Source organism: Gracilinanus agilis, chromosome 3, assembly GCF_016433145.1.
Source record: "Gracilinanus agilis isolate LMUSP501 chromosome 3, AgileGrace, whole genome shotgun sequence".
NCBI classification, from domain to species: domain Eukaryota; kingdom Metazoa; phylum Chordata; class Mammalia; order Didelphimorphia; family Didelphidae; genus Gracilinanus; species Gracilinanus agilis.
In genome coordinates, this window is record NC_058132.1 from 556,354,468 (window position 1) to 556,378,709 (window position 24,242).

The window sequence follows — 24,242 nt, forward strand, 5'->3', positions numbered from 1 at the left end:
CAATAAATTCAGTTCTAGCACCTTTCCTTTACTTTGTGTGTAGCTTCCTGCCTCAAATGTGTTTCTTGTAAACAACATATTTTAGGATTCTGTTTTTTAATCCAGTCTACTACCCATTTCCTTTTTTTGGATGAGTTCATCCCATTAACTTTCACAATATGATTAACAACTCTATATTCCCCTCCATCTTATTTTCCCCTTTTAATCCTGCTTTTTTTCCTTTCACTCTGTCCCTCCTCATGAATGTTCTGCTTTTAATCATCACTCCCTACTCCCCCCTCCCTTCTTCCCTTATCTTCTTCCCTTTCTTTTTCTCTATAGAGTAAGGTAGAATTCTATATCCAAATAATTATGGTTGTTATTCCTTCTTTAAGCCAATTATAGTGAGACTAAGGTTTTTAAACATTGCCTGTCACCACCTTCATCCTCCTCTACACCATAATGGTTTTTTATACCTCTTTCGGTGAGATAGTTTACTCCATTCCATCTCTCCCCTTTTCTCTTACGGCAATCCTCTTTTTCACCCCTTGATTTTTTTTTTTTTTGCATATCATATCCTAATCTGCTTACTTACTCTCACACCCTCTGTGTATATATATTCCTTCTAATTGCTTTAATACTGATAAAAATTTAATAGTTACACATATCATCTTTCCACCTAGGAATATAAATAGGTTGACCTTATTGAATCCCTTAAATTTTCTTGTACTTTTTTACCTTTTTATGTTTCTTTTGCGTCTTATATTTTGACATCAGATTTTCTCTTTTATGTCTTGTCTCTTCATCAGGAATACTTGGATATCTTCTGTTTTATTAAATGATCATATTTTCTCCTGAATAAAAATAATTAGTTTTGCTGGGTAGGTGATTCTGGGTTGCAAACCTAGTCCTTTTTCCCTCTAGAACATTATGTTCCAGACTTTCTGATTCTTTAATGTGGCAGCTGTCTTGTGTAATCTTGACTGTAGCTCTTTGATATTTGAATTGTTTCTTTCTGGCTGGTTGCAATATTTTCTCCTTGGTTTGGAGGCTCTTGAATTTAGCCATAATATTCTTGGGAGTTGTCATTTGAGGATTTATTTCAGGAGGTGATCAGTGAATTCTTTAAATTTCTATTTCAACCTCTTATTGAAGAATATCGAGTCAATTTTCTTTGATAATTTTTGTGATATGATGTCTAGGCTTTTATTTATTTTTTCCCCCTTCCTTTTTGATCATGACTTTCAGGTCTTCCAATAATACTTAATCTCTTCTGGATCTATTTTCCAGGTCAGTTGTTTTTTCTTTTTTCATTTTTTGACTTTGTTTTATTGTTTCTTGATGTCTCATGAAGTCGTTATCTTCTAGTTGCCCAGTTCTAATTTTTAAGAAATGATTTTCTTGTGTGAGCTTTTGAACCTCTTTTCCCATTTGGCTAATTCTGCTTTTTAAGTTGTTATTTTCTCCTTGCATTGCTTTTATTTCTCGTCCCCATTTTTCATCTGCCTGTCTTAATTTTTGAAATCTTTTTTGAGTTCTTTCAGATCCTGAGGCCAGTTAATATTTTTCTTTGAAGTTTTTCATGTAGATGTTTTGCTTTCACTGTCCCCTTCTGAGTTCTGTGCCTTGCACTTCTTTTTTTCCATAAACATTTTTTATGGTTTGGTTTTTTTTGGATGTTTGCTCATTTCCCCCACCTTTTTCTGTTCTCAGTGTTTAGAGGGGGCACTCTGTTAAACTTCAGTTTTTCCTTGCAGCTATCCTTAGCTCTGTTTCTGGGTTTCTGCAAGTTTCAGTTCTTCCAAGGCAGCTCTGAATGCCTTCTCCTATTGCTGATTCATTCAGCCCCTGGGACTGCTAATGGTTTGGTGATCTCAGAGCACGTGAGCTACCCTGTGCTAAAGCTCAGGGCATAGTCTCAGGCTTTGGACAGGGGCTTTGGGGCTCACGCATGTGCACTGGATTGCCTTGCTCTGGAGCTTGTAATATTGTCTTGATCTTGGGTATGGGTTCTGGATGTAGTGTTGGGCTTCTACACTTCTATAGAAGGCTTCTTCCTTATGCTGGGATTCAGGACCTCACTGCTTGTGTGAGGGCTCTGATTCTCCCCTTGATCCTGTATCCACTTGTCACCTTGCCAACTACCTTGTGCTGAACCTTGTGGCCTCAGTTTGGGCTTGGGTAGGTAGGGTCTCAGAGCCTCCTTCTGACCTAGTACCAGCCAGGTACAGCAAGGACTGCTCTGTGCTAGTGCTTGGGCACTTCACTGCAAGCTTGTGCTGGGGCTTGGAACATTAAGAGGTGAGTGTGGGGTTGCACTGCTCTTAGCTTAGGCAGTGTCTCAACATTGGGTTAGGCCCAGATTCAGAACCTGGAACCATAGATGTGTGTGTATGGCTTTCTTTTGGCTTGTGTCGGTAGTCCTTGGTGGGACCTTGCTGCAGGCTGCTCTTCCCTCCCACCCTAGTGAATCAGATCCTCTCTGCTTACCTTTCAAATTGTTTCTTTTTTGCTAGAAAGTTGATTTGTTCTGTTCCCTTGTTGGTTCTGTCACTCCAGTATTAATTTTGAAACTTTATTTTAAGGTTGGTTGGAGAGTTCAAGCTTTTCCTGCTTCTACTCCATCATCTGGGCTCCCTGACTCCTTTCCCAGACTTTTCTAGCATTTCCAGTAGTTTTTGTAGAAGTGAAACCTTACTTCAGCATTTGGGGTCTTTGTATTTATTGAACACTTTGTCCTCATTCATTTCCTCTTGGATCTTTTATATGTCATTTGTTTCCTGATCAAAGTTTTTAATGAGTACAAGTTTGTTTTGATGGTTGTTCTTTCTTTTTCTTTTCCTTCTGTAAAAGATTATCACACTTCTTCCCTCTCAGTTTATGTCAGCTTCTTGATACAATATATACTGGCTATTCCAAAAATCTTCATGTACTTTAAATCATAAAACTAATATTAAAATATATGGTCTTGAACCTCTGTTTTGTTGATTTAGAAAGCTCCCAGATGAGGAAACTCCCTTGGCCAAAGCATTTCTCTGGTATGGCTAAGTGATATGACCACAGTTACATAGCCAGTGTGCTTTCAGGCTGAACTTAAACCCAGCTTTCTTCCTGGATTTGAGTGGCTCACTATTCATTCTAGCTGCCTTTCTTTCAAATATAACTATACAGAAGTCAAGTTATTCTTTTGCCATTTAAATGAGTAACATTCTAAATCTCAACAACAGAATACAGAGCAATCTTTATTACTTCAATATATAATTCCTGAGGACCAGAGTGACCCCAACTAAAAGCAAAATAGGATTAGACTGTAAGAGGATTGGCGTGGTGGTGTCAAGGAAAATGCCAAAGAGCTTTCAGTTTCCTTTGGGGAGCATAAGAATACCTAAGAAATATGAGTCATTTGTCTTTCAATTTGAGGAGTAATGTACATCTGGTAATTTGAAAAAGAGAACAAAAATGCTGCATAGTAGTGATTCCCAAATGTATAAGGGCTAAGATAATCAGTTCTGGAAATCATCATATTTTTTAATGGAAGAATAGAAACAAACAGCATAACAGAAGTCTGGGAGTTATATCTGGCCATGTGTATTTTAGAGACAAAAAAATCAGTATCTTTTTTTTTCAAATCAAGATCTAGCCTGGCTAATAATGTTATTAAAAAGAAAATAAATTTACAGATAGTTTTAAAATAGAATTAGCCTGAGGCATTTAAGTGGCTCAGTGGATAGAGAGCCAGCCCTGGAGACAGGCAGTCCTGGGTTCAAATATATCCTTAGATACTTCCTAGTTGTGTGACCCTGGGCAAGTCAACCTCAATTTCCTAGCCTTTACCACTCTTCTGTCTTAGAACTAATATGCATATTGATTCTAAAACAGAAGGAAAGGGTGTATACATATATATTACATATATATAATTAGCCTGTCTCACAGTTAACATGATGGAGATGGAAAGAGTAGACATTTTCTTCGAACTTCATAATATCTTAAACTCTCCAAAATAAGAATTACGCTCAAGAGATATGATAATTTGAGCTAACTTCACAGGCTGAAACGCCTAGAGCCCTATAAACATAATATCCTGATAAATTTATTACAGGGAAGGCTAATTCCTTATCCCTAATTCTGTCAGTCAACACTCTTCAGTGCTCGTGCTCTAGCTGGGTAACATAACATAACTCTGGGATCTACTAAGCATTTTCTTGCTACTGCTCCAGGCCTTCATATCATACCCTGCCCCCTCCCTCAGTACACCATTCTGTGGAAGCAAACAATAGGCCTCAAATCTCCTAATGATCATATATGAAGGAAGATGGAAAGTACCCTAGCTGGTGTGGTAGTATGCAGCAAATTAATGAATAGAGGGAACTGGAGTGGGAGCCCTAGCATTTGGATTGGGGTTGCACTAGTCTAAAACTGGTATCCAGCTAATTCAAATTCCATCCTCTCAGAAGTCATCTGGAACTAGGACTGAGGCTGGTGAAAAATGAACTCCCCAGCTTAGGAGGAAGTGGAGAATGATTTGAGATAAAGCACATGGGATCCACTATCAGAGAGTCAGCAATAGGCATGGGAAATACACAGAAAAATATTGAAATGACCAAAGACTTCAAAAGGAGGAAAATTCAATTAACTTAGAACACAAGTAGATAAATCAATAATTGGTTGTTAAATACTGTAAGACAAAGGAAAATTATCAACATTTGATGAGGTAGAGGTTGAAGAGACAAGCCAGAACCTTGTGGGAATAATTTATGGCTTGTACAGCAGAAATATAAAAGGCTCAATTTATGGCAGTGGGACTCTTCAAAAAAGGAAAAGAGAACTCCTGGGAATACAAATATTCGGAAGTGAAGGACAGTCTTGAAGAAGATAAACAAACAAAAAAAAAAACACCATTAAAGGAATACATGAACAGTATCCAAATAAAACATTGATCCTGAAGACAGGATGTTCAGAGATAACTTAAACATCATCAATCTACCAGAAAATGAGAATTCAAGAAACCTAAAAACCATAATGCAAAATTTAATACAAAAAAGGTCTTTAATTTCTGAAGACTAAAAACAGTGTACCAATTGAAAGAATCCATGGAATGCTTCCAGGAAAAAACAACAGAATCTATGCTGCAAATACTGTGACATATAGTAGTTAAATTTAAATTTTATGGTGACAACAAATTTTATGAACTTCCTAGAGAAAAACCATTGTGTAAGTTCCAGGGTTATAGTGATCTTGCAGGATCATCAAATCCTTTAGATCTAATGTCATATAGTCCATATTTCATAGTTCTAATCATAGTCTGTAAGAGTGTAATTAGATGAGAATTGAAGAGATAATTGACCTGGGCACCCTCCTTCTGGAGGTTCTAAAAAATATCTTAACTACTTTTCTTACATATAGCTTTCTAGATCAGCAGGAGAAATGCATAACTCTATCAACAGTCTTATCAGTGCCCCTGTCATTTCCACAATCTTTCCAATTTTGACTATTTCCACTACTTATATTTGCCAATTTGAAAATTCTTATTTCTTAGATGTAGAGGTGGAAGAGACCTGAGAGGTTATGAAGCCTGTATGATTTTATGTACGAGGAAAATGAGGTCCAGGTGGCTAAGTAAGTTGTCCAAGGTCACATGGGTAGCCATTGTCAGAAGCAGTATTTGAGTCCAAGTCCTTTTGTTCCAGAGCTAAATCTCTTTCAGTTTCACTGTGTTGTCTTCAAAATTACGAGGTGAATCTCAGAACTGTTTTCATGTGCATTTTCTTGATTATTAGTGATTTGATATAGTCTTTCATATGGTTTTGGATAGTTTGTGATTTGACTAGACGTATTTCTTAAAAGGATTTCCCCCATCCTCACCCCCTTCAAAAGAGGTGAGAAGAGAAAATAAATGCTTGTTGAGATTTAAGAAAATTTTTATAAAGAATATTTTAAAAAGGAAGACTTCAGTTTGAATCTCACTTCAGAAGCTTTGTCACCCTGGACAAATCATATAACTTTTCTCAGCTTCATATTCCTGATCTATGAGATGGTAAAAATTAATAGCATATGCTGACAGATTTGTTGGGAGAGTCAAATGAGAAAATGTACATAATGGGTTTTGTAGTCTGGAGGAGGAAGGATTCAGTTTTGGGTGTTTATAAATTGACAGTTATGGGGAATATGCATGTATAAGAAAAAGAGATAGAGATGTATGTGTGTATTTTCCAATCTTGAAAGACTGGCATGTCCAGTTAAGCTAGAAATTGTATAGTAGTACTGCCTTGAATTTCCTTAACAAACAACTCAACTCCAATTATGGGGTATTTAGTGGCCAGAATCTTTTTAAAAGACATAGCCAATTTTATAGTGGAGATCTTTAACAGTTGAACATTCCTTTAACAAAAACTTCTCACAACAAAGTTTGTTTAGAACAGTGATTCCCAAAGTGGGCGCCACCGCCCCCTGGTGGATACTGCAGTGATCCAGGGGCGCGGTGATGGCCACAGGTGCATTTGGGGGTGGTGAATAACTGTAAGGGGGCAGTGATAGTATGTGACAGGGGGTGCTAAGTAATATTTTTTCTGGAAAGGGGGTAGTAGGCCAAAAAAGTTTGGGAACCACTGATTTAGAACATAGCTGTTTAGCAATTAATGTACCTTTTATCCTTACTTAATAATTGGTTGTTATATTTTTTGTGCTTATGTCTTATTCTTTTAAGTTCCATGAGGACATGAACTGTATCTTAAATATCTCAACATAGTAGCCTTCCTAGAGCAGGTTCTTAATATTTCTTTTTGAAATAAATTGAAAATTAAAGGCATATCCAAGTCTAATTATCTGTGACTCTTAGACTTTTTTACCTTATATAGAAATTTGATTTCATTAAGCTTTAGTTATTTTTATTATTAATTGTCATTGCTATAGTAATGAAGGTAAGTCAACCTGTCCCACAGATGAAGTTTGTAATAACTTCTAAATTTTACTATTTATGTTTACGATTTTACCATCTTCCTACTCACCCAGTCACTCATTTGTGACTCTCCATCCTCTTCCATCTTCTATATCCTATTAGTTACCATGATCTATTTTTATAGGATCTTGAATCTTTCCTCTTTTTCGCTGAGTATCATTCCATTGCCACTTCACATACTTGTCTGTCTGAATTAATTGGTCTTTTAATCAGTGGCTGAAGAAGGTTTTGTTTATTAAGAGCCTACTCTATGACAGGCAGTGTACTAAGTATTGGAGATACAAAGAAAGGTAAAAAAATAGTCCCTTCCTTTGAAGAGCTTAGTTTAATGGGGGAGACATATACATATAAAACTATATATAAAATGTATATCTACATCTGTCTATGTATATATGATATATTGGAAATAGTTAACAGAAGGAAGTCATTAGTTGGAAGGGGAATCTGGAGATGCTTCTTGTAGAAGATTTGATTTTAGCTGAGACTGGAAAGCCAGGGAGACTAGAAGATGGAGATGAGGAGAGAGAGTATGCCAGGCATGAGGGACAACTAGGAAAAGTGCCCCACATAGAATATCTTGTACAAGGAATGGCAAGGTGGCCAGTGTCACTGGACCTCAGACTACATATAGGTATTGATACTACAGGGCAGTAATGGTGAACCTATGGCATGGGTGCTAAAGATGGCACACAGAGGGCTCTCTGTGGGCATGTGCCCCCTGTGTGCTCCCCTCCCCCCCCAGTTTGTTATTAGAAAGGCAGAGGGATTCGGGTGGAGCTGCCTCCCTCCCCTTTTCCATGAGTCTGACATTTTTTCACATCCCTGCCCCTCTGCCCAGCAGCCAGTGGGAGCACACAGAGGCTAAGGTGGGTGGCTCACAAGAGGCAGACCTGGAGGGGAGCAGAGTGCTCAGGCCACTCTCTCCCCCTCTCTACACTCACTGAGGCCATTTATCACTTCACCTACCCCTCTGCCCAGCAGTCCAATGGGAGCACTTCCTTCCTCCCCTGTGTGGGGTAATGGGGATGGGCAGAATGCGCCTGGCACTTGGTTGGGAGAAGGGGCATGGCACATGGTCTCTGAGCGGGGAGGCAGTATTCTGTCTCTAAAAGGTTTGCCATCACTGGTATAGGATAAAGGAGGGAGTGGGTGGGTTATGAAGGCTTGAGATACAAAACAGAAGATTTTATTTTTGTTCCTGGAGATGATCTCGTAACTAGTCTTCTAAGTAGTCTTTCCCCTCTCCAACCAATTCTTTAAATATCTGCCAAAATATTCTTCCTAATGAACATTGCTCAAAACTTACTGATAGCTCCCCATTGTTTACAGGGTAAAATGAAAACTTGTTATACTGAAATTTAAGACTATAATCTATCTGATTTTAACCTTCTAACAATTTTATTTATTCACTCATTCATTCATATATACACCTTTCTTTAACATGCATTTTTGTTGTCAGCCAAACTAGACTCTTAGCTTTTCTCCAAACTAATCATGCTTTTTGCATCTCAGTTCATTTGTGCAAGCTGTTTACTATACCAGTACTGAACTATCTTTTTTTTTTTAAGCCCTTGTACTTCAGTGTATTGCCTTATAGATGGAAGATTGGTAAGGGTGGGCAATGGGGGTCAAGTGACTTGCCCCGGGTCACACAGGGAAGTGGCTAAGGCCGGATTTGAACCTAGGACCTCCCGTCTCTAGGCCTGACTCTCAATTCACAGAGCTACCCAGCTGCCCCTGAACTATCTCTTTTTAATGTGCCTTTTAGAATCTTTTATCTTTCTTCAAGGCTCAGCTCAGATTTTATCTCACCCAAATAAAACCTCTAGTCATCTAGTGGAAAATGTATTCTCCTTCCTTTACTTGACCTAGAGTACACTGTCTGATCTCATTGTTCCCATCACAAAATAACCTTGTATTAGACAAATTGGTGTGCTTGTCTTATTCTACCAAGTACAATGTAAGCTCCTCAAGGGCAGAAGTTTTTTTTTAAAGTCTCAATGTCTAGTATAGTATTTTGCACATCAGTTCAGTTTTGTTTCAGTCATGTCTGACTTTTCACAACTCAGTTTGGTTTTTTATTGGCATAAAAGAGTAGTTTGCCATTTCCTTCTCCAGTTCATTTTTATAGATGAGGAAAATTAGGGCAAAGAGGGTGAAGTGTCTTGACTAGTATCTTAAGCCAGACTTGAACTCAGGAAGATAAGTCTTTCTGACTTCAGGCCTGGCACTCTATCCACCATGCCACCTAACTGCTCCCTTTTTTTACATAGTAGGCATTTAAATGTTTGTTGAATTAATTGAGAAGATGGAGTTTATTTATACTGTCTTCATACATTTGCCTTCATCCAAAGTTCACTGTGTCTTTACAATGCTTTTCTCATTTTTTTGAGGATGAAATTCATCCCATAGAGTTAACCACTACTCCTAAGTGCCTCTGTCCTTAAAACAAAGGTCAACAAACTATTGCCTGGGGTCCATATCCAGTGAGCCACCTGTTTTTGTTCTGCTAAAACCATTTTTTTTACATTTTAAAATTCTGTACTTTTCTCCCAGTCCCTAGTTGTGAATTGTGAGATGCCCTCTGAGTGTATTAACTGGGTGTGGGTTTAAATAAAGCTTTTCATATAACACTAACTTTTAGAAAACATAAGTATTGAGGGAGTCGGGTGAGAGTGGGGAATTGGCTTCCTTTTCTGAATTTTCCAGTTTATTTCTTATTCAAAATAGTCCTTCAGTATTGCCTCAAATCAGAAATTTTTTTTCTTAATGCCCTTACCTTCTTTTTTAGAATCAATTACAAGTAAGCCCTCTAAACCTAGCTGGTGTGAAGTACTCGAGATCCAACAAGAGATAGACTGTCCCCGCCAGGGAGAGTAGTAGTCAGTAAAACCATAGGGCAATGAATGGAATGACAGATTCTTTTGTAAGAAATTAAATTTAGGTTTTATGCTAATATGAAAAATCCGAAGTAATATTGTGGTTACCAATTTAAAAGTATTACAGGTTAAGTCAAAATGACTTTTAACAGCTTTATTTACAAGGAGGTGGAAAGAGTGAAAGTGGGAAAACGTAGATAGAGACAGAAAGTACTGACTAGCTACAAATACCCTAATTTAATCCTAATGTCTCCAGACTGCAAATGTGAATCAAAAGCTAATCTCACTAGAATCCAAAGTCCTTATCAGGAAGCTGAAATTTGAAGAGACAGGAGACTATGAAGAATCCACTGAGAACTTTCAGTGCATTGGAGGCTAAGACTGCCAAGAATCCCACCAGAATTCACGCCAAAGGGAGTGTCTCACCTCTGCTCCAAGGAGCAGAGAGGGTCTCCTCACTGAAGAACCAAGGAAGGAATCTTTCACTCCACTCACCACCACAAGCTGAGGCAGGATCCAGGGAAAGAGTCTCTTTCTCCAGTCAGGCTCACCTATACAGAGAGAGTGAATAAGTCCGCAGGCTGGCCTTTATAAAGCAGTTTTCTCAATGTCACTTCCTGGTGCTCCCCCACTTAAGGGAACCAGTTGCACTCTTTCAGTTTGCCTAGCACTGCCCAAGGGGAGGTGGGGAGTGACCTTTGGAGGTATGAGCTTACTTTAGTGACTATGAATTCTCTTACTTAGTGTTAAGTAGGGGTGCTTTGAGTTCTTGATTTGTTTAGTTAAAATAGAGAAGGGGAGAGTTAATCCTATCTTCACACTTTCTAGAAATAATGGTAAAGGTGGCTATAGTTTGATTGCTTTCAACAAAGTAAGAGATGAAGAGGATTGGCTCTCCCTACAATTTTATTTTAGTATATATCTAACTTTTGGTAAAAAACTAGAGGACTTTCTATCTTTGCATATATGTAGGTTATCCTTTAAAAACTTTTCTATTTCTATTCTTGCTAAAACTGTTAACTTTACTTCTTTTCTATCACTAATTGCTATACTAGGATATATGTAAATAGCAATTTTCTATTTTTGTACTAAGACTCTTGGTCCTCCCAGATTCATTCAGGAATAATTCAAATTCTAGGTTGCAGTACTGTACTATTACATTAATTACACAGAAGAAGGAGACTGTCTTTTATATAGTAAAGTTTCAGTTTGTATATAGTGTTTTTGTAATCAACAGTAATGTGGAAAAAATTAGAGAGGAGGAAGAGAGTCAGTCCTAAAGGAGTACATTTTATCATAGTCCTAATTTGAGGAGTGGCTACCATTTTTGTGATGATTCTGTTCTTCTTTTTTTTTTAAACACTTACCTGTCATCTTTGAATCAATATCATATATTGGTCCCAAGGCAGAAGAGAGAGGTAAGGGCCAGGCAATGAGGCTTAAGTGAACTTGTTCAGAGTCACACAGTTAGGAGGTGTCTGAAGCCAGAATTGAAAACAGAATCTCCTATCTCTAGGCCTGGCACTCAATCCACTGAGACACCTTGCTGCAGAGACCCAGTCTTCTTGGCCCCACAGGTCCAGTGCTTTTTCTCTTGACTGCATCTATCCTATGGAAAGTAAGCTTGATAATGTAAAGAATAGATACATTTTGAATTCATTTTTTTTTACAAACTTCCACATAAGTTTTCAAAGTTATATGATCCATATTGTCTCTCTCCTCCTTCCCAGAGCTTTTAAGCAATTCAGTCTGTAAATTTATTTCCATATTATTCATTTTTGTAAGTGAATAATTTTTTTTGAATATTTTTTCCTTTAATAATTTTTAATTTTTAGAAAAGTTAACATGGTTACATGATTCATGCTCTTACTTTCCCCTTCACCCCCCCCTGCCCCCTCCCCCATAGCTGATGCGCATTTCCACTGGTTTTGTCATTGATCAAGACCTATTTCCAAATTGTTGATAGTTGCATTGGAGTGGTATTTTTGAGTCTACATCCCCAATCATGCCTGCCTCAACTCATGTGTTCAAGCAGTTGCTTTTCTTCTGTGTTTCCACTCCTGCTGTTCTTCCTCTGAATGTGGGTAGCGTTCTTTACCATACATCCCTTAGAGCTATCTTGTGTCATTGCATTGCTGCTAGTACAGAAGTCCATTACATTCGATTTTACCATAGTATATCAGTCTCTGTGTACAGTGTTCTTCTGGCTCTGTTCCTTTCACTCTGCATCAGTTCCTGGAGGTCTTTCCAGTTCACTTGGAACTTCTCCAGTTTATTATTCCTTTGAGCGCAAAAGTATTCCATCACCAGCATATACCACAATTTGTTAAGCCATTCCCCAATTGAAGGGCATACCCTCATTTTCCAGTTTTTTGCCACCACAAAAAGCGCAGCTATAAATAGTTCATTTGGAATAACAAAAGATCAAGAATATCAAGGGAGGAGATAATGAAAAAAAAATGTTAAGTAAGGTGGCCTAGCAGTACCATATTAAACTATACTATATAGCAGCAGTCATCAAAATGGTATGTAGGGGCAGCTGGGTAGCTCAGTGGATTGAGAGTCAGGTCTGGAGACGGGAGGTCCTGGGTTCAAATCCGGCCTCAGACACTTCCCAGCTGTGTGACCCTGGGCAAGTCACTTGACCCCCATTGCCCACCCTTACCACTCTTCCACCTATCAGAAAATGCACTGAAGTTAAGGGTTTTAATAAAAAAAAGTACTGGAAAAAAAAACGGTATGGTATTGGCTAAGAGACAGAAGGGAGGATCAGTGGAATAGACTTGGAGTAAATGACATCAGCAAGACAGTATAGGATAAACCCAAAGAGCCCAACTTTTGGGACAAAAATCAACTATTTGTAAGTGAATAATTTTATTAAAACAAAACTCCAAAACATATATCCTCCCCAAAACAAATAAGTCATTTGTTTTCAACTGCATTCCTACTCCAAAAGTTCTTTCTCTGGAGGTAGATAGCATTCTTTTTCATATGTCCTCAGAATTGTCCTGAATCATTGTATTGCTGTTAGTAGCAGAGTCCATCATATTTGGTTATTCTATAGTATTGCATTTACTGTGTATAATGTTCTCCTGGTTCTGCTTATTTCCCTCTGCATCAGTTCATATAGCTCTTTCCAGCTCTTTCTTGAAATCATCCTGTTCATCATTCCTTATAGCACATTAGTATTTCATCACCATCATTTACCACATTTCTTCAGCTTTTCTCCAGTTGAGGCTTATCCCTTTAGTTTCCAATTCTTTGCCACCACAAAAAGAGCAGGTATTAATATTTTTGTACAGAAAGGTCCTTTCTCATTTTTTAAAAATCTCTTTGGAATACAGACCTAGTAGTGGTATTGCTAAAGCAAAAGGTATGCATTCTTTCATAGCCCTTTGGGCATACATCCAAATTGCCCTCTAGAATGGTTGGATCAGTCCACAACTCCACCAGTAATGTATTAGTGTCCCAATTTTGCCACATTCTCTCCAACATTTATCATTTATTTTTACCATCATATTGGCCAATCTGATAGATGTGAGGTAGTACCTCAGAGTTGTTTTAATTTGCACTTCTCTAAGAGAGATTTAGAACATTTTTTCATATGATTTTTGATAATTTTGATTTCTTCATTTGAAAACTGCCCCTTCATATCTTTTGAACATTTATCAATTGGGGAATGACTTGGTGAATCCTTTTTATACACAAACTTTTTTAGTTTGGTAATAGGAAGATGTTTGTTAGAAGTTAGTTTTAGATATTACTATATAATATTTTCATATATTTAAACATCTTATACTTTGCTTTACAGTTATTATTTATACATTGTTTGATTCTAAATAGTTATATGAATTATTAAGACATAAATATTGTTACTGTAAAATAATATTTCAGAATCTTACAGCTGGAAAGGGATGTTAGAGATCATTTAAGCCAGGCCATTTGTTTAAAAATAAAGTTTTATTGACAATTTTTGCTTTTTTCTGGTAACTTCAAAAAGTTAACATTTCATACTAATCTTCTCATGTTTCTTTTGAGTTCTTTGCATTTATCTTTTCTTATGGTATAATAATCCATTACATTTAGCAAGGATTTGCAGGGCTGACCTGTTGCACTACAATATACCACAATTTTTTTCTCTATTTCCAAATTAAATAGAGAAATCATTGCCTTTGACATTCTTTGGGATATATATGTTCAGTAGAGACATTTCTGGGACACAGGTACATGCTTTTAATTATATGGTTCTTCTAAAATCCAGAGTTTGAAAATATTTTGGAGGAATTTTAGGAGAAGAGACTTGCCAGCACCTTGAATCAGGAAGGAGAACTTTTTTGAAAATGGTGCCATGGAGATACCTGCGGAAGCCATATGCTGCAGTAAGAGATCCAGAATGAACTGAACTGACGGGGGTTGAACACATTTATTCTGAATGTAAATTCTTATGTCAAAGGGGACTGCCCCCTAATTGGCTTTTTGTTAATGTGCCTACCAATTATTGTTTTTGTTTTTTTTCCCTTTTTTTTCCCTCTTGTTCCCAACTTGCTCTAATTTCCCTTTAGAAAGTGCAGTGTTTTATGCACCTCTAGTGGGAGAATCTTTAGAGGTATAGGCTGATTATTTGAATGATTCATTGGGGAGACTAGGCATGTTAATCTCCCAAGATCCTTAATTGGGGGAGATTTTAACATGCTCATCTCCCAAAAGAATCACAGGGAGGATTATGAGAAGGGAATTTGTATTTTGATATGATCAATCAGTGATTTAGACTTCCCTTCCTTTTGTTTTGAATTTGGGTCAGTCAGCAACCACAAAATTGATCTTAGAGGCACTGCCCCACTGGGTGGTGCCAGGCTAATTGTGGAACTGGGATTGATTCCTGGGGAGTGATATATGAGAGCTAGTAGATGGGAGTAAGGATTTATAAGATGATACCCAGCAGAAAGCTTGGAGGGGGGTATTGTTTTCTGAGACCGAGAGACAGATACTGAGTTGTTAGGCTCTGGATTATTAGGCTAGGAAATTCTTCACTTTCTTTCTATATTTCTCTCTATTTTCTTTTTCTTACTAATAAATCTAGCTATTAACAGTCTTGTGACTTTAGTGTTAATTACAATTTTGGCAACCACCCATTATAACCATTACACAGGGTAATACTTCAAAATTTTCAGAAATATTTGACCAATTCATAACTCCCAATAGTCATCTGTCTTTCTTCAGCTCTTCCACCACAGACTATTTCCTATTTTGTCATCTTGACCAATTTTCATGATATGAGATAAACCTTAGGGTTGTTTAATGTATATTTTTCTTTTTTTTTTTTAAACCCTTAACTTCTGTGTATTGGCTCCTTGGTGGAAGAGTGGTAAGGGTGGGCAATGGGGGTCAAGTGACTTGCCCAGGGTCACACAGCTGGGAAGTGTCTGAGGCCGGATTTGAACCTAGGACCTCCCGTCTCTAGGCCTGACTCTCAATTCACAGAGCTACCCAGCTGCCCCTATATTTTTCTTATTACTAAGTTCATGGCCTACTTTTCCAGTGTCTTTCACTTTCACAAATGATTAGTTATAATCTTGATCAGAAGTGTTCCATATACATGTTCTGAAAATCTGAATTTCCTTTATTTGATCATATTATCTTTCTGTATTGCCTTGTCATGACCTAAAATCCTTCTATCCCTTAGTACTGTCCCAAACTTATCATCCATGCCTTGACTAGACTATTTTGCCTTCTCAGTCTAGAACCCTGGGTAAAAGAGTTTGACTTTATCTTCTCCTTTACTCTTGAATCCCTTGCATCCATATTCTGTTGCTGATCTTGCTTTACCAAATCTTAACTCTGCATTGCTCCCTACCATATTTCTTTGTTTTTACTAACACATTATTGCATGAAATTAGAGGAAACCATGAATGAAACTGTGCTGACTGTGATCCTTACCCACTTAGCTCCTCCTTTATTCATATCTCTGATGTTGTTGAGGAGGCTTCATCTGTCTGTCAGGCCAATACCTCTACATGTTCCCACGATCCCATCTCCTTTCACATTTGCCAGCATACTGTTCCCACCATCATTACCACTTTAATTTTCTATCTTCTAATCTACAGACTTCTTTCCTGCTGCCTAAAAGATCATTTCCATGTCTCTATAACACGCAAAAAAGCCCTCATTATTTCCAGCAGACTAGCCAGCTGTCACCCCTTTATCTTTGCCTCTCTTCTTTGCTTAACTATTCGGAAAAGAAAAAGCTACCTGTTGGTATGTCAACTTCTCTTGTATGCTGTCTACCATCTGGTTTCCAATCTCATTATTTAACTGATAGTATTCCCCAAAGCTACTATTGATCTCTTGATTTCCAAGACTAATGAACTCTTCTAACTTCATTCTTTTGACCTTTCTGTAACACTTGACACTGTTGATAACTTTCTTCTTCTGATTACTTTTGCCTTTCCAGATTTTGTGACTGCTATATTCTGGTTTTCTTCCTACATATCTGACTGGTCCTTTTCAGTCTATTTTGCTTGATCTTCATGTAGGTCACACCTACCAAATGTGGTTGTCCTCCAAGGCTCTTTCTTGGTCTCTTTTTCTCTTTTCTCTCTCTACTCTTTTCATTACTCTCATTACTCAGGATCCCATCAGCTCAATTATTTATAAGGAGATGATAGCCAGGTTTATTTATCTAGTTCTAATCTAACTTCTGACTTCCAGTTCCACATTACTCTCATTGGACACTTCTCCCCCCTCTCCCCAATCTCCATCCCCATCCCCATTTTTGAATTAAATGTCCTAGAGATATTTCAAACTCTATTAGGTCTAACGTAAAATTTAGCATTTTCCTCCACCAAAACCTCACCTTTCCACTTCCTTAACTTTTTAGTATTGTAAAAGGTACTTCTATCTCTCTACTCACTGGCTCACAGCCTCAGTATTATCTTCTCACTTACCCCATCTGTCTAGTCACCTGCCAAATCTTGGAATTTCTCTCCCCACAGCATTTGTTCCTTATGTCTGCTCTGTCACACAGTCACCTCCCTACTTCAGGATCTTTTCTTCTTTTCCTAGACAATGACAATAGCTCTTAATTTTTAAAATTTTATTATTTTAAAAAACTCATACCTTCTGTCTTGGAACCAAATACAGTGTATTTGGTTCCAAGACAGAAGAGTGGTAAGAGCTAGGCATGGGGGTTAAATGACCTGCTAGGGTCACACAGCTAGGAAGTGTCCATGACCAGATTTGAATCCAAGTCTTTGCATCTCTGGATCTTGCTCTCAATCCACTGAGGCACCTAACTGCCCTTTGGAAGTAGCTATTTAATTACTTTTTGTTCCTTAAGCCTTTGCTCACTCAAATCCACCTTTTATACAGTTGCCAAAATAATTTTTCTAAATCTTAGTTCTGTCCATGCCCTCCCTATGTTTATTAAATATCATTGTCTTCCTATTGCCTGCAAGATCAATTTTAAAATTCTTTGGCATTAAAAGCTCTTCACAAACTAGTTCCTTTTCACCTTTTCAATCAAAGAAGATTCTTTCTAACATACTGTTTGCTAACCCACACAAACAATAATTCATCTCCCTTGACCTGGCTTTTTCTCTGCTTGGAATGCTCTTTCTCCCAGACTCTTCAAGTTTTAAAATTCCTGGTTTCCTTTAAAAATCAGCCCAAGGTTCGTACTGTAAAGAGATAATAATGAAAAATGTTTGTACAAAAATGTTCATAGCTGTGTTCTCTGTGGTGGCAAAAAACTGGAAAATGAGGAGGTTTCCCTTGATTGGGGAATGACTGAACAAATTGTGGCATATGATGATAATGGAATACTCTGTGCTGTAAGGACTGATGATCTGGAGGATTTCTCTATAAACTGAAAGAACCTCCAGTAACTAATGCAGAGAGAAATGAGCAGAACCAAGAGAAAACTGCATTCAGAAAGTGAAACATTGTGTCACAATCCAATGTAATGGACTTTGCTACTGCAAGACAGTCCCGAGGGACTTATGAGAAAGAATGCTATCCACATTGAGAGAAAGAACTGTGGGAGTAAAAACACAGAAGAAAAACAAATGACTTATTTGTTTATATGGATATATGATTTGGGTTTTGGTTTTAAAAGATTGCTCTATTACAAAAATGAATAATATGGAAATAGATATGTGGTAATATTTGCATAACCCAGTAGAAGGGCTTATTGACTCTGGGAGGGGGAGGGAAGACGGGAAGGAAAGAAAATGAATCATGTAAACATGGAAAAATATTTTTAAAAAATAAAAATAATTTTAAAAGTCAGCCCAAGCCCCATCTTCCAGGAGTCTTTTCTTGTTTCCTCTACCTCTAATTCATTTCTTCTAAGATTACCTGCCATCTACTTTGTATTTAAGTTCAGTATTCTTATTAAGATGTGAGTTCCTTGAGGGTAGTCAGTGAGCACCTGTTAAATATAGGTGCAATGTACCGGACTGGGGAAACAGAGAAAAGCCAATTACAGTCCTTGCTGTCAGAAACATCCCTGATCATTTGCTGAATTTTGTCATTTCATCTTTAATACCAGAAATCTGAATTCTGTCCCTGGTTTTCTTAAGCTTTGACACTTAAGCTTTTTGCATTGTTTTATAGGAACCAGGTTTCATATCACTTACCTCTATCTCCTCACATTCATTCTATTTAGCATGAAGCCTTATTTAATTTTTTTAGCCCGAGATCAACATTTCCTATTTGCTACACTCTTCTATCCCACCCCCCCATATTTCTCTTATGTACTTATCCTTCTATTTTGTAGTATTACGGTTACATACATGTTTTACTCTCTCCTAATGGATTGTAATTTCTTTGTAGTCAGAGCCTGTATCTTTGTATTTTTCTCAGTGTCTACTATGTTACCTTGTACATAGTAAGTAAGGACTTGGACAGATTTGTTGAATTTGTTATCTAACTAGACAAAATATTAATAAAAATACAGTTAGTATTCTATATGTATCTATATATTTGGATTATATATTGAATATATTTTGTTTTATATACACAAGTCTTGGTCTATATAAGGTATTATTGCCTTAGGATTTACTTTTGTCCAATGTCTATTAGATTCATGTTACTTATTTTAATAGCTCTATTTAATAGTGGAAATCTTAATCTAAATAATTTTTCTTTTTCTTTAGGAGTAAGAAAATTTTAAATAAGAAAAAGCTGAAAAGGAAACAGAAGACTAAATCAAAAGTGAAAACAAGAAGCAAGGTAAATGACTGGCAATATAGATAAACTTAAGATATCCACTTGACAAAAACTTTTAAAGACAAATAAAAAGAAAAACAAAAACCAGTTAGGTAAAAAAAAAATAGAAGACTCAAAGGACTTAATGGTGAAAAGAATCATAGAAATGAGTGTAACTACCTCATTTTACATCTAAGAATGCTATCACAGAAAGGTTAAGTGATTCAAGGTCACAGTGGCAGAATTAGGACTAGAACCCAGGTCTTTTGAGTCACACCTTAGTATTCTTCCCCTACATTATGTATAATCGTGTTATATCTTTAAAATTTATTTATAGGCAAGAGAAAATAGGAAGCTCCCTAAAGTGACATTGTTTTTCTTTAAACAATGTTAATGATGTTACTATTTTTAATGCCATTCAAAATCTGCAGTTTTGTGACTTCTGATGTCTTCAGAAAGGCAAATTTTTCACTGTTTAGCCCTGGTGTTCCTTCTCTTGGATTTGAGAAATTTCTATTTGTTTTTTTCTAGTGTTCTTATTAATAATCTATTATTTAGTTAAAGGTTAAAATCTTATAGAAATTTATTTCTTCATCTTTTTCCAGATACAGAAAATATAATCTTCTGTGTATGTTTAGCATTTACTTTAGAGATAGGAAGTGTTCTTGAAAGTAATTAGTTTAATATCTTGCCCAGTATTGGAAGCCTTTCTACAATGACCTTTTCAGATCCCCTTTCATTATGATTAACTGATCACTAGCGGAGAGTTCATTGTAAGGCAGCCCATTTTAGTTTCGGCCAACTCTAGGAGAGTATCATAGGAGGCTATTTATAATTTTGAATAGGAATTGTCTTTGAAGGGAACATTATATGGAACTAGTTTTGTGTTTCATTTGAATTTTTCAGAAAATATCACATTCCATTTTTCTAGAGTAGGAAAAGAGAAATGTGAACTACTTTTGAATGCATGTTCAAAGTATACACAGTTAAATAGTGTTCTGAGTTTTCCTCCCAGCTATTGTCAAGGCTATGGACAAAATGAGTTTCAAACTTTTTTTAAAGTCTTTAGTTATTTCCTCTTAGCTCATTGTTTCTCCAGAAAAAGCAGTCAGGGCCAGGGAAGAGATAGAAGATGAAGATCTTTCTTCTTCCATAACTCTGCATTTAAATGAGAATGAATTAATGATACAATAACAATCATTTATACAGCTCAACTCAGTGGAGATTGCACTGCAGATAGCTTTGTCAAACAATTTTTATTATCTCTTTGGGTTACAAATCCAACTATGGTATGGCTGGATCAAAGGGCAGATAGTCTTTTAATGCTATTTGGGCATAGTTGCAAATTGCCTTCCAGAATGATTGGATCATTTCACAACTCTACCAGCAATGCATTAATGTCCTGATTTTGCCACATCCCCTCTAACATTTATTACTTTCCTTTGTTATCATATTAGCTTTATCTGAAAATTGCCTATTCATATCCTTTGCCCATCTATCAATTTGGGAATGGCTTGATTTTTTGCACAATTGACTTAGCTCCTTATAAATTTGAGTAATTAGATCTTTGTCAGAGGTTTTTGTTATATTTTCCCAATTTTGTTGTTTCCCTTCTAATTTTGGTTGCATTGGTTTTCTTTGTACAAACCCTTTTTAATTTAATGTAAAAAAAATTATTCATTTTACATTTTGTAATATTATCTCTTGCTTGGTCTTAAAATCTTTCCTTTCCCATAGATCTGACAGATAAACTATTGCATGCTCACCTAATTTACTTATAGCTTCCTTCTTTATATTCAAGTCCTTCACCTGTGAGATATGGAACTAAACCTAATCTCTCCCATGCTATTTTCCAATTTTCCCAGCAATTTTTTTCAAATAGTAGGTTTTTGTTCCCAAAGCTGGGATATTTGGGTTTATTTAGTACACTATCTTGCTGAGGTCATTTACCCTTTTTATTCCACTGATCCTTCCTTCTGTCTCTTAGCCAGTACCATATTGCTTTGATGATCACTGCTTTAATGTACAGTTTAAGATCTGATAATGCTAGGCCCCCATCCTTCACATTTTTTTTTCATTATTTCCCTTGATATTCTTGATCTTTTCTTCTTCCAAATGAACTTTGTTATAATTTTTTCTAATTCAGTAAAAAAGTTTCTTGGTAGTTTGATAGGTATGGTACTGAATAAGTAAATTAATTTGGGCAGGATTGCCATTTTTATTATGTTAGCTCATTCTACCCATGAGCAATTAATGTTTTTTCCAATTAAATAATTAGTAATAAATAGTTCTAGTTTTAATTGTGTGGAAAGGTTTGTAGTTGTGTTCATATAATTCCTATGTTTGTCTTGGCAAATAGATTCCTAAATATTTTATATTGTTTAGGATGATTTTAAATGGAATTTCTCTTTCTAACTCTTGCTGCTAGGTGTGTTGGAAATATATAGAAATGCTGATGATTTATGTAGGTTTATTTTGTATCCTACAGCTTTGTTAAAGTTTCCACTACCTTTTTAGTTGATTCTCTAGAATTCTTTAAGTAGACCATCATATGATCTACAAAGAGTGACAGTCTCCTCATTACCTATTTTAATACTACAATGTTAAATAATAGAAGTAATAATGGGCATCCTCGTTTCACTCCTGGTCTTATTTGGAAGGCTTCCAATTTGTCCCCATTGCAGATGCTTGCTGATTGTTTTAAATAGATTCTGTTTATTATTTTTAGGAAAGGCCCTTCTATTCCTATATTTTCTAGTGTTTTCAATAGGAATGACTGTTGTATTTGAACTCAACTCTTTCTGACTCTTAAGTCCAATATTATTTTGATGGCATGATCCACAAATATGGATTTAACATCTGTGTCCAAAGGATTTATGGTTTTTTCACTGTAGAGAATCCTTTTTATGGGAACTTACTCTGCCTTTGCAGATACAACCTGTTAGTGGCATAGCAGTTTAGACCCAGAGAAGTATTGGTTTGAGGCACATAGAGGTTAATTGTTTTGTTCAGGATCATGCAGATGATATCATTGGTGAGATTTGAACTCAGCCAATGCTTCTTGACTTTAATTCCACTGCTTTATTCTCTCTGCCTTCCCTAATGCTTTACTATCAAATTTCTTTACAAACAGGATAGAATTTTGAAGCCTGTAGGCTTTAGTATTTTATATATTATCTTACTTATCTTGAACTGATCCCCAATTTTTGGAAGATTATAGGACAATTATACTTTTTTTTACACTATAGTGGTCTCTTTCAATTCCGTGTAACTTTTGACTATTTAAGTATTTTTTTTAGTTGTAGTGTTGAAAACCAAACTATTGAATAAATAATACAAAATTGATTATCAAAATTAAATTTCAGCTTTCATAAAGTCTAAGAGGCTAATCAAAGCTTTAAAGAAGAGTGTGTCTATATATGTAGAAATAATATTAAATTTCCTCAATCAGCATTGTTTAAGTGATAATAAAACCAGAAGTTATATCTTTTAAGATATTAGAGATAAAACTAATTTTTATAAACAGATATACCAAGTATTAGAGTAAATGAACTTGTAACTGGTGGTTTAGAGTAGTCCGCTTTGTTAACAGAAGAATACTATATTTCAGAGGATGACAAAAACTGTTTAATAGTTTTGTCAAAATATTATGAAATCCCTTTGGCTTTATCTATTATGTTTCTATCCTAGGGAAGAGGGGATTGAACACATCTATTGTTGTGTTGCTGTCCTCAGAAGGATGATGTTCCATACAATGACTTGATTTTCACTAGCACCAAACTATATCATTACCATCATAGTTCTAATAATTTCTGAAATGTATATAGTGCTTTAAGATTTGCTTTATTTCATGTCATTCTACCACCTTCAACATGAAGTACTTATTATCTTCACTTTACAGATGTGAAAACCAATAGATTCAATTAGGCTAACAAAAAGGCTAACAGATTTGCTCAGGTTTACAAGCAAGTAAGTATCCGAGCCAGATCTCCAACTCTAGTACTTTATTGTGCCATCTAACATTACTTTTTGTACTATCCCTTTTAGTTCCTATTGTCATTGTCTTCCTGGTAATAGTTAGGTTAAATTGGAAACATTCAAATTGTCAAAAGATTTCTGGTGATTTGTATGGTCAAAATATCTCTGGAAAGGTTTATATATTTGTAGACATGGACCACATGCTTGTCAGAACAAAGAGAGTGAAATACTCTTGAGACAAGTAACTGAGAGATTTTATAACTCTTTTGTTAAACCATTAATTCAGAAGTCTTAAGATGAAACACTCCAACTACTCCTTGCCAGAGAGGTGGTGGACTTAAAATGTAGACTGAGACTTAGCTTTTTGGACATGGGATGGGGGAATTAGTTTTGGTGGTCTACATATATATGTGTATATATATGTATATATATATTTAAAATTTTTTAAACATTTATTAATATTCATTTTTAACATGGTTACATGATTCATGCTCCTACTTTCCCCTTCACCCACCCACCCATGGCCGATGCACATTTCCACTGGTTTTAACATGTGTCATTGATCCAGACCTATTTCCAAATTGTTGATAGTTGCATTGGTGTGGTAGTTTCGAGTCTACATCCCCAATCATGTCTGCCTCAACCCATGCGTTCAAGCACTTGTTTTTCTTATGTGTTTCTTCTCCTGCAGTTCTTCCTCTGAATGTGGGTAGTGTTCTTTACCATAAATCCCTCAGAGCTGTCCTGTGTCATTGCTTTCTGCTGGTACAGAAGTCCATTGTATTTGAATTTTACCATAGTATATCAGTCTCTGTGTACAGTGTTCTTTTGGCTCTGCTTCTTTCGCTCTGCATCCTGGAGGTCTTTCCAGTTCACCTGGAACTCCTCTAGTTTATTATTCCTTTTAGCACAATAGTATTCCATCACCAGCATATACCACAGTTTGTTCAGCCATTCCCCAATTGAAGGGCATACCCTCCTTTTCCAGTTCTTTGCCACCACAAAAAGCGCAGCTATAAATATTTTCGTACAAGTCTGTTTATCTATGATCTCTTTGGGGTACAAACCCAACAATGGTATGGCTGGATCAAAGGGCAGGCATTCTTTTATAGCCCTTTGAGCATAGTTCCAAATTGCCATCCAGAATGGTTGGATCAGTTCACAACTCCACCAGCAATGCATTAATGTCCCAATTTTGCCACATCCCCTCCAACATTCATTACTCTCCCCTACTATCATTTTAG

The 24,242-nt window shown here is 36.4% G+C and overlaps 1 protein-coding gene across 1 annotated transcript in view; it reads left to right on the plus strand.

Annotated features, from left to right (window-relative positions):
• Positions 1–24,242, plus strand: part of MYCBP2 (MYC binding protein 2) — a 344,646-nt gene that overhangs the window by 24,378 nt on the left and 296,026 nt on the right. The window contains exon 2 of the mRNA XM_044670580.1: positions 18,969–19,044. Coding sequence (XP_044526515.1) covers positions 18,969–19,044 — 76 coding nt within the window. The remainder of the gene's footprint in view (positions 1–18,968; positions 19,045–24,242) is intronic.